Source organism: Prinia subflava, chromosome 6 (genome assembly GCF_021018805.1).
Source record: "Prinia subflava isolate CZ2003 ecotype Zambia chromosome 6, Cam_Psub_1.2, whole genome shotgun sequence".
Taxonomy (NCBI): Eukaryota; Metazoa; Chordata; class Aves; order Passeriformes; family Cisticolidae; genus Prinia; species Prinia subflava.
Genome location: NC_086252.1, coordinates 2,322,140 through 2,333,396, shown reverse-complemented (window position 1 = coordinate 2,333,396; position 11,257 = coordinate 2,322,140). Strand labels below are relative to the sequence as shown.

Below are 11,257 nucleotides of genomic sequence, written 5' to 3'. Positions count from 1 at the left end.
CTCTTCCAGTCCGAAAACAAGGCTCCAAGATCGGAGGGCTGGGGCAAGGGCTGAGGACAGGGGGTGCCTGGATGGCCCCCTCTTCTTCTCCCTTGGCCCAGGGAGCAGAAGGTCCCTGCAGAGCCAGCACTCAGTGCCAGAGAGCTGCCCTGTGCCACCATCTGCCCCTCTGCCTGTGCAAGGACCACACTCCCACTCCCATCAATCAGCACAGACCAGGTGTCTGGAAGCATCTATTGCCAATCACCTTTTATTACCTTTAAAAAGCCAAGAAACCCAGAACAAGACAAAAAACTGAGATCGTGTGAACATCATGCAATGGATTCACTTTAAAGCAGGCTGGGGTAGGGAGGGGGAAGACCAAAAATCATGTGAGAGTAGAAGTATTGCTGCACCCATGTCTGAAGGCCAGGCTGGGTGGGCTGTCACTGGTGGGGTTGGTGGTGACTGCTGTGAGTGACCAGATGGGTGCTGAAGCAGGAAATGGAAACACACTCATGAGACGTCATCCCAGGGAACCCCAGGTCTGATTCTGACATGGTGATGACAGTGAGAAATACTCCTAACTCTTGTCTTGGGTACGTTCTGCCTGGGCAAAGTCTCTTTGGAGAGGAGCAGCACAGTGACTGCTGTTCCGAGGGCTCTTTAGCTCAGTTCTGCTGCTCAGTGGGACTAGAGCTCAGGCACTCCATTAGTGGAGTGGATTTTATCCTGCAGCAGTGATGTTACCCCACTCTGCCCTTCAGTCCCACTCTGCTGTCTTCAAAATTCACAGCACAAACTAGAGCAGAATTACCTTCTTGAAGGGATGTGTTTTGCAGAGTTTCAGCTATCACAGAAATAATTTTGCATCTTGTCCATCATGTGGATGTGACAAAACACATGCCCTTATTTTCCTGAGGTGTAGCCAACATTTGGGTTCATTACATTTAATGGAGTAGGGTCACCCATAAAGTTATTCATAAGGTACTTTCTGAGTGGTTTTCACCTTCTCTTTGAAAAAATAAATTATATCAGCATGTTCACGAGGTGCAAATGGGACTGGCATTTCAGCTGTTATTATGTTATTAACTTTTTTTAACCTAATAATTTTCAATCAAGAGTGAGAAGCAATTTTCACTCACTCCAGTGACCAGAGTTGGAGATTCTGCAAAGTGTTCTTGTAGGGTTCACCTTGACAGACACCTAATTCCATTCCAAATGGAAACGTTACCCCTGACACTCTCATTGCGGTTACCGAGAATTTCCATTTCCCCTTCGGTTAGGATTTAATTTAGAAGGCAAAGACTTCCTAAGCTATGGGAGAGTAAAGATAGATGGTATGGGAGAAGAAGGCTGATGAAATGTAGTTGACTCCGGATCTGAAATATTTTATCCCTCCTCAATGTAGGTTAAATTATTCTTCACCTTTCCCACATCCATAATTGTCGCTGATCTTGGACCAACTCAAAACCCTACTACTGAGTTCAGTAGACTCAAAATTGCCACTAGAACTGGAAAAAGAAAAAAAAAGAGATTTGTTAGTGTCCATATACAATATCCCAAGACTATACACAGCTATGAGATACAGCAAATTTAAGAAAGGCAATTTTTTTCTCATCACTGAGTATTTATTATATATAACAAATACATGAAAAAGAAAAAACTATATTGTGTGATATAAATAGTTTATTTACATTACAGAAAAACATCAAGACAATGTATACTATTTCAAATATATCCATACATAATCAAATATAGCTGTAGTACATGTTCTCATTGGTGTAGATTACCACAAATGCAAGGCAACATGTGTAGATCTTGTCTTAATCTTTTGTCTATAATACTGTATTTTGTAGTCCAAGCTCTCTGCAGTTAGTTTTGCCATTGTGGAAACATGCGCTCTTTAAATTAACCTTGTCGATGCTCTTGTTGTGTTGTCTGAACTGTAGTGCCCTGTGTTTTGCTTCTGTCTGTGGATTCTGTTGCTCCTGGGACATTTCCTGGAAAAGAGAGTTGTGAGAATACACGGCTCTTAGCAACACATCTGCTCGAGAGGTGGGGGGGGCAGCAGGGGTGCAAGGGGCATCCTCCAGGCCTCAGTGTGCTTCCTCCTCAATGAAATGGAATGTGCTGGCTAATGGCAATGGCACCACAAAAAACAACACAAAAACACCACAACCCCCAGAAAATACTGTGGACAGAATCATGGCAAAGGAGATGTTCAGATCCCTGAGTGCTGGACACTCTTGCTGCATTGCTATGATCCCAAGCGCATTGTGGCATTCAGCTTTAAATAATGGGTTTATTTTGACCCAGGTGCAGGTGGAAGATCCAGGATGGTCCCACGCTCACTGGCCAGCGTCCCAGGTCTGTGGAGTGTTTACCAAGTGGCTGCATGGGCTGCTTTTCCAAGGCCCTAAGTGTCTGCAGTCCCCCTGAGCCCATGGAAATGCTCCATGCTCAGCCCATGAGCAAACTGCTCCTTTACTGACAGGGGCCTGCACTGTGCCATGCCTGCTTGGCTTGGTGGGGAAAGCAATTGTGCTGGAAAGCCCCAAATCTGACATTCCTTTGGACAGCTGCAGAGACAAACCCCTCGTGTCTCAGGACCTCCAGTGTTCCTCAGCAAGGTAACGTTTCAACCTTTCACCTGCAGCAGCACCTGCTGTGGGGATGCTATATTTCCCCCTAATGGAAAGCTAATGGTGTGTTTCTGGTTCCCTCTCACGGAAAGGCACCCTCAGGCAGAAAGCATGGAGAAGTTTACTCCCAGGTGGAGGCCACAGGATGTTCTAATCAGCTGAAAGCCAAGGGTGGTTATGGTAAAAACTGGGCAGCTGCACAACAGAGACTGAAACACCCTCTTGGAGTGCTGTGAGAAGAGGCCCCACAATACTCCAGACCACAGTGACATGGAAAAACATTCCCTTTGTATGGGGCTGACTTGTTCTTCTGTTACAGGAGGGCTTTCAGCAGCACCTTGTGAAATCCTACAGGTTATGCACTGGGGAGACCCCACCTCAGTGCAGTGAGAGCTTAAAGCACTTACCTGCAGCTCTGTGTCAAATAACCAAGAGCAGAACAGAGTGAAATAGATTTTTACTGACCCCCTAAAATAAAAAAGGTCACTCCCCACCCCCCACCATTGAATGGAAGTGATGTTATAGTTTTATGACGTCAAGTGAAAAGCTAAACAAGAGCATAAGAACTTAGGAAGCATTTAAAAAAATGCTGGAATACAATTATGTAAGTGTCTAGCAAAATATGGGTCAGACTGTCCTGACTTGCCTCACTTTTAAGCCACCAGGACCACCCCCTCCTGAGAAGCTGTATGGCTGTGGGCTATATTTTGCCTCGTTCCTTCCTGGGAAGCAGTGAAGTAGGCTGCTATCATTACTCCAGGAAAAGCCAGCCTGCATCTCCTGCGCTCTCGGGGGTCACGGCAGAGCTTTCATTACGGAACTCAGGCAGACTGCAGTCGGCCTGAGATCTCATGACAAACTCATTATTCACTGCGAGTTCCCTGAAAAGGCCATCAAACTTTGGGAGTGAGTCAGGGAGCTGGCAAACACAGGCTGGTTCACCGTGCGCTACGTGCACACCAAGAGCCTCCTGGCCACTGTCCCCGCGCGGCCGAGCACAGCGGGGCCTCGTGGTGCTCTGCAGGACACAGCCACTGACACTGCCACAGCTCGGGCAGCCCCACCAACACCCAGGGCTGGTGCCCAGGCAGCGCAGCCAAGCTTCCAGGGCTCCTCCCAAGCCCCCAGCATGTGGATTTACAGCCCTGCTTTGCCCCAGCACTCAGCCACGTGGAGCAGGCAGAGCACAGTGGGCACAGCCAGACGGATTGTCTACAAAACCTGGAGGAGCTGGGTGGCTGGGGGATGATGAGGATGGTCAGCAATCTCAGGGGATGCAGCTGTGCATGGTGGGTACCAACTGCTCCAGCTGGAAGCAAGGAGATGAACATCTCATAGGCACTTTCCCCAAGCAAACGATGACAGTAGCTACACAGTAACTTCATGGCCGAGACAAATCAATTCAAATGTCGAGATTACTCCAATTAAGATGATGAAAAGGCATCTTTGAACCAAAAATGCCCATGTTTTAACTGTAAATGACCAGTGGGTGGGTAGGCCAGTGCCCAGCACCAACACCAGGGCTGCTTACACACAATGCTATTGCATTTACAGGTGGGTTGTGTCTGAAGTGCAGCAGGGGTCTGTAAGGGGGGCATTGCATTTAACCAGCTTTTGAGACTTAATCATCTGCTAAAGCTGAGTGGTAGGTTTTCCTTGGTCCTTAACTCTTTAATCAAAAGTCCTTTGTAGTGCACTGTGTGGGGTGCATTCATTTATGAACACAGCAGTTACATCGATGTAAACCAAGTACTGGAGCACAGGCTGCCCCCCTCTCTCCACTGAAGCTTTGCTCCTGAGCTCGAGTTACTCACAATGTGATTCATAGCAGGTGAAACACGTTATGCATTCATTTTTAATCAAGTTATTTCTTCACATAAATAAGCTGCTGTGACTAAACATTAGGGAAGCACTAAAAATGCAAAGCTGTAAAGAAAACTGCTGAGAATCATTATGACACTAGGCCATACCTCTATTATATGCCATCCCCCTTCAGTTTTATCACTGCTTCTTTTTTTGCCTTATCTCTAAGCTAAAAGTCCTTGGGCAGACTGTGCCTCAGTGTTTTACCTTTTGGCCTCTGGTTCCCTACTCCTCCACCCCAGAAACTTTTTCACATTGCTGGCACTAATGATGAGTAGCCAAGCACCAAGCCACTTAAACCCCAATCATCATCACTTCCGTTGGCTGCATTTTCAGCTGAGTCCATCCTCTGAGTCTGCTGGTTGTGTGGCTACAGAAATGGTAATGGTGGCAACTTGGAGGGCCAAGTGCCCAGGAGGCAGAGGAAGAGGCAGGGGCAAACCTCAGCTGTCAGCAGCCCGTTTATTCAAATTAAAGTGTCTGTGCAACAACGGCCCTAAAAGTTCCTGGGACTTACTCAGAGCCTTCCAGCAGTGGAGCACCACTGTACAGGCAAAATTGTAAGAGCAACAACAGTAATTGACAGCTGGAGAATTACAGTGGTAGTTTTGTGAGGCTCAAATGGATGCAGTGCATCAAACTCACTTGATAAATTAATTAGCTGAAAGTTGCACTGAAATGAGCAGCAAAGAATATGGCCTGAGCACCCTCTGAATGAAGTTTCTTTCTACCACGAACCTGGCAAGGTGGTTTCAGCATTTTCAAGAATTCAGGGTGTGGAGTTCAAACCAGTACAGTCAGGTTCTCCAAAGCAGACAACTTCAGAAACTCAATTGCTTATGCACATGCTGCCACAATGCTCTCGTCATGTGGATTTCTCTTAGGCCATTTAAGAGCACACTTTTGCAAATGCATCTCAAATCATTATGCTGGGATGGAGGATGCTCTGCAGTAATTACATGCATTATAGAAAAAAGTCAAAAGATCATAAATTGACTTGGTTACAAAGTGTGGGGGAAAAGGTACTGACTCTGTATGGAAACAGTGTGATTGGTAATTTGCATTACAGCACTGGATCACTCAGAGCTCCCTGTCTTCATTCTTCAGGGTAAAGTACTTTGCTCACTGCATCAAGGTGACAAAACTAGAGTCACTTGACAAAACAATGCACGTTTATTCCATTATCAGTCACTACACCACCTTCTTTCTCTCACTACACACTGTATTTTTGGTTGTTTGAAATACCTCTGTAAATGCCACCTCCTGTAATCTACTGCCTCATTAGGTAGCTGCCATTCAGGTGATGAACTCTGGCCAAAAAAGGTTTTGTTTTGTGCCTTTAGGCCAGAGAAGGATTTATGAATCTTTTTTTTGTCTTTTCCAGGAACAAATGCTCTACACTTGTCTTCCAGCCAGGTAGTCCAACACAGGGACTGATATAAAGTAGAGGTTTTATTTTATATGAAGGTATGATACCTGGCATTTTTTTTTTATTTTAAAAAGAAAATAGTTTTTGAAAGAGTGATTTCTCAGTGCTGCTATCTCAATTAATTTAACCTTGTGATTTCTAAGAGAAGCCTGTAGATGTTTGACATTCAGAACTTACCCCAAGCCCTCCCAGAGACAGTAACACAGTCAAGTGGGGGAGTAGGGCAGCACGTGGAGGGGAAGGATTGCATTTACCCCTCTCATTCTGAACTACCCAGGGGCTTTTTCCATTCACACAACCCTCTGCTCCTCACTAAAGGAAAACAACCCAACTACATCATATATGGAAGACCCTAAAACATGTGCAGTGCCTTTGAACACGCACTCAACACTAATGAAATCATTTAATCAGTGGGGTTGCAAACAGGCTTAAAAGTTTGTATGCTTTGCCTGATTAGGACTAAGGGAATGGGCCCTTAAGGAAACCAGATGGAGATATGATTAGTTTTATTAAGTGTTGATCCAGCTGCTGTATTTATATTCCCGTTATTTATATGAACAGTATTTGTCCAAGCATCTGAATACAAAATAGAGAACTTCACTTGCTGTAGGCACCGTTGCTACCTAAGTTTGATTAAGATGGAAGTAAAAACTCAGTCATAATAATGAAGGAGCACTGGCTGGCTGGACCAGATGATATCTTCTGTTTGTTGGTGAATTAAATAGCATTTGTTATCAGCAGTGTCACTGCAGAAATTGGTCTAATCAGCGCACATTGCAAGAAAACCAGAAGTCTTTTCTCTTTCTACTGTAAAGTACCAGAGATACTGACCTTGTAATACAGAGGACTACAACACAGATGATAGCAATCTGGATGGTTCCAATCACAGCTGCTATTAAGACATACTGAAATCGTACTGGACCTGGAACCACATATAAAACGCTGTAGTCCTTTTTTTCACAGTGTTGTCCAGTATAGCCGGCATCGCATCTGAAATAAAAAAAAATGTTTCTTTCTCGTTATACCTGCTGCTTTCAAAGAATGCTGTAAAAATTGTATCTGGAAAAAAAATAGTGGCTGAAACATAGGCTCATGTGTGGGTTTTTTTTTGATTTTTTGTTTTTTTTTTTCAGAATGGACTCCCACAGAGAGAGTATCAGTGAGTGCTCAGCCTCTCAGAGGGAAGACTTGTGGCCCTCAGTGTCACTAAGTCTGTGAGAGTGAACAACACAGTGAGAGTGCCAGGAGGTGCCCAGGGGACCAAGACATAACTGGCTTCAAGTAGAACTACTTGCTCGTTGTGATGAGAACTCATTTAGTTCCTTGCACAACATACTTTAGATTTCTCCCTTTCTTTGGGGGGGTGGGGGAGGGTGAAAAGCCATCGAGCTGTGGTTCCTTATGCAGATTACCCCTAAGGAGGAGATAAGCAATCACCCAGGCTCCATATGAAATGTGATTAGATGTTCCTGAAAGTGGATACATCATTTACATTTCGTCTGGTTGCTATAAAAAACCCCTCTATTGATGCTGCAGCCATCCACCTCGATGCTGCCTGCTGCGCTGCTCTGTGATTTTGGGGCAAAGCAGTGCTTTTACAGTTTTAGCTCTTGCCCTGTTTCCCCTTAATTGCCCAAGCAAGATGTGAAAATCCAGGTCAATGGCAGCAGGAACTGTCAGGGACTGACAGATGGCTTGGGCTCCTCTCAGGTGTGTTAGTGGAGCACTAACCCTGATGGGTTAAGCCTTGTACTTCCTCCCTTTGCTTCTCCTGCTTTCCCACAGCTGCCAGCACCTTGAGGAAAGGACATTTTCCAGCTGAATGGAGCACCTAAAATGCAGCAGCTGCCAAGAGCAAAATGTGCCCTGGCTGTTTGTGTGACTCAGGAGAAGCTGGCTTGAGGTTCTGCCCTGGGGAGAGTCTGGTCTGTATCTTTGCGCTCCCACTCCAGTGTCCCAGGAAAATAGTGCTTCACTTTTCCAGTCACCTGGCCACTGTGTGGACTGCGGAAGTAATATCTGCACCTGTGCAGGGAGGCATTCACTGCAGGAGCACTGCAGTGCTTTCACTCTATTCCTCCTTCCTGCCCAAACCTCCTCCAAAATCACCTCCTGCTGAAGCAGCTACCTCTGCTCCAGCCAGCTGCCCCAGGAGCACCACCCCTGCAACAGCAGGGACACACGCTGGTGGCACTCCTCTCCCTCAGGCTGAGGAGGGCACCCAGCGTGGTCTGAGTGCTTTGGGAAGGGCTTTTAAAAACACATCTAAATATAACTGAAGGTTACTGGGTGGCTGTACAGTCAATTAACATTGTTCAAAACTCAATACACTTTTGGGACTTCACTGAATAATTTAAGTCTGATGGATTTTATAGCACAAAGGGCCATGGTTGCCATTATTTTCCATAGCTGATCTAGATGAAGTGTTGCTGTAAGTCAGTATTTCCATGTGTGAAGCCTTCCCTTGCTGGTAGGAGAAGGGTTACCTGCAAGACGGTTCCAGCATATTTGTGGAGTGCTCACACTTGCCATGCATGCAGAAGCCGTTGTAATGCTCTGGACAAGGGATGTAGATCCCTCTTGCACTTTCTTCCAGTTTATTTGCATTCTCTGTGAACACAGGTGAAGGGGAAAGTTAACCTGACCCTGCCAGGATAAGGTGAAGTGATGGAAAGAACTCAACATATAAAAGAAAGGAAAACCAGAAGAACAAGGTGTAAAAGATGATGTTCATGGGAAGCAAGAGCAAGGGCTTGCCCATTCTAACAGGTTGGCTGGTGTGAGACTGGCAAGAGTTTATCTCAGCCTTTTGTAATTCCTGTCAAGTTACAGCAAATGAGACACCTGAGAAAATAACGTGACTATTCAAAATCTGATGACAGAATAGCACATGCAAAATACCTGATTATTTCTGTTTTACTTTATGGACTGTCTCCACAAACTGAGACAAGGTTGGGAGAGAGACTCTGGACATTTGCATGTAATATACATTACAGTACATTTGGTAATTCAACAGAATGTATACAGAAAGACTGTTTTATGGCTGAAGTAGAGCAAGAGCTCAGAGCTGAAGTTTATCACCAGTGCTGCATGCCCATGCCCCAAAGCCCAGTGGCCTCCTCCACATCCCACAGCATCCAGCACTTCAAACTGGTTTGACTTTCTGAGCCTACTTCTGCAGCAGTTAGAGTCACTGAGACTGCAAATCCTGGAAAATCCCCTCATCCAGCCAGGAAAATGGAGGCTCCATTTAGTTTTGAAACAGGTATGTGCTCGACTTCACAGGCTGAAACACAGCATGTTACCACCGTGAACTCACATGAATTTTGTAGGCCACCAAGCTATTAATTACTCTGGGTAATTTTGGCAAATTCTTCCATTTAACCAATACTTATGCTCTCTCAAATGGTAACACTCCTTCTTCTGTCATAGTATGTTCTAGCCATGATTAATTAAAAACAGAAGAAAAAAAATCTCATGATGGATGTCTGAGGAAATGTAGCTTGCACGCAAGTAAGTTGAAGCATTTTTATCTTCCAAAGGAAGTCCCCAAGTGTTATAAAACAATTGCAATTTGTGTTCTGCCTCCGAGCCAGTCATGCCAGCAGCAGGCATGCTTAGGTATTATCCCACCTCTGGGAAAAGTGTGTGCAGCAGATCCAAGATTCAGATTTTCATAATGAATTTATTTTCTGTCACTGCTGTCCAAGGAGACTTGTAAGAGTCTCTAACCACTTGCACTAATAAAGTTGGTTATATTGTCCTTATGTGAAAACAGGCAAGGACCAGCTCCCAGCAAATGAGAATGACAGGCAACCTCTACGTCCCTGCTGACAGCATTAGCTTCTCTTTCATCCTCAGGATTTTCAGGACCTCTGCACTCTGGACCATATTGCATCTTTTCAAAGGCACACATGCTGAACACAAGCCTGTATGCCTCTGTTCCCTGATTACACTGGGATACCTGTGTGAGGCTGGTGGAGGCTGTGAGGGACCATGCAGTGCAGGAGCATGGAGGCAGGGAGGATTCCTAGGCTGGGGGCTGATAGCTGTCTCTGGGACAGCACAGGCAGGATGTGCTGACAGGAGGCCTGTTAGAAGTATGGTATAACCTCCTTTGACAGCTTGCCCAGGAATTTTTGCTACTGGAAAAAGGTGGGAAGACAAGGGGTCCATTTGGCACGAAACATTTTTGGCTACCTGTCACCCTCTAAGTGAGACACTGGCTACCAACACGTGAGATATACACAGAGTTATCACCTCTTCATGCATGTTCCTTTATGCCCTGGAAATCCTCCCAAACAGAATAAATGTGTGTGATGTGTCAGCTATCAATGGACTTGCCCATGGCACACATGTAGATCTCGATGTGCTCAGGACTCGTGGGACTCCATACCCATGCAGTGATCACCTGTGCACTGTGCCTGATGGGTTCTGGGTGTGCTTGACCTCTGCTCACATTCAAATCTATTTCTGTCCAGGAAACTGCAGCAAGAAGGTATGGGATGCTTATTAATACACATCTTTTTTCTATGGTGGAAAACATAACGCCATTGCCTTCAAAGCCTCCATTACCAGAGGAGGTTTGCTTCCTCTCTGAAGAACAGGAGACTGCTCTGTGTGCACATGCACGTGTGCGTGTATCTCTGATTGTTCCTTCTCAGGTATTGAGGATCTCTGCCATGTCTGCATACCACCACTCAGTGCAAGAATCCCTCCTCAGATCAGCCTGCAGTGTGGTTAAAATGGTATGAAATCCTTTGGTTTATTAATTTTTTTTTCAAGGCACACTTCAAGATGGGGAGAAATCGTAACTTTCAGGACAGACTAGTCTGGGGCTTGAAAGGGGCACCAGGACCTATCAGCACATGCAGTGGCTCACTGTGTGTAGGCTGTAGGGCTGGCAATCATGTGGGTAGAAACCATCTTTTCTTTAACAAGGTCTTTAGCACACTTTAAAGTAAATCTAGGATAATGCAGAACTTGTAATTACACCTCTAAGCATAATGCTGTGATGGAAAATGCTTTCCTGAATCTAAAATGAGATGGCCCAAGCTTTGCTAGGATTTGTAGGATCAACACTTCATAGGGTAAACACTTCATACAGGAACACTTGTCACCTGTCTCAGAAGAGCCCACAAAACTTAGACACAAATTATCTGTATCTCATTTTGACTGATGATTCCTCCAAAAGAGCCAGGGATTTATATAAAGGCAGAGAGGGAGGAAAACCACATTTTTAGTTTGATCTGCCTATTAGGTTAACTTGAAATACAGACCACAATAAGAACATAATTTTGTTCAGACTGAGAAGATCCCCCTCCCAGCACATTTTGAACGC

The 11,257-nt window shown here is 45.2% G+C and overlaps 1 protein-coding gene across 5 annotated transcripts in view; it reads right to left on the bottom strand.

Moving 5' to 3' along the window:
• Positions 1-236: 236 nt before the first annotated feature.
• Positions 237-11,257, bottom strand: part of TMEFF2 (transmembrane protein with EGF like and two follistatin like domains 2) — a 553,100-nt gene continuing 542,079 nt past the window's right edge. For all 5 annotated transcript variants that reach the window (XM_063399875.1, XM_063399874.1, XM_063399877.1 and 2 more), the window contains 4 exons: positions 8,403-8,526; positions 6,748-6,906; positions 1,896-1,982; positions 237-1,493 (listed from right to left, as the gene is read on the bottom strand). In XM_063399875.1, coding sequence (XP_063255945.1) covers positions 1,397-1,493; positions 1,896-1,982; positions 6,748-6,906; positions 8,403-8,526 — 467 coding nt within the window. In that variant the 3' untranslated portion in view covers positions 237-1,396. The remainder of the gene's footprint in view (positions 1,494-1,895; positions 1,983-6,747; positions 6,907-8,402; positions 8,527-11,257) is intronic.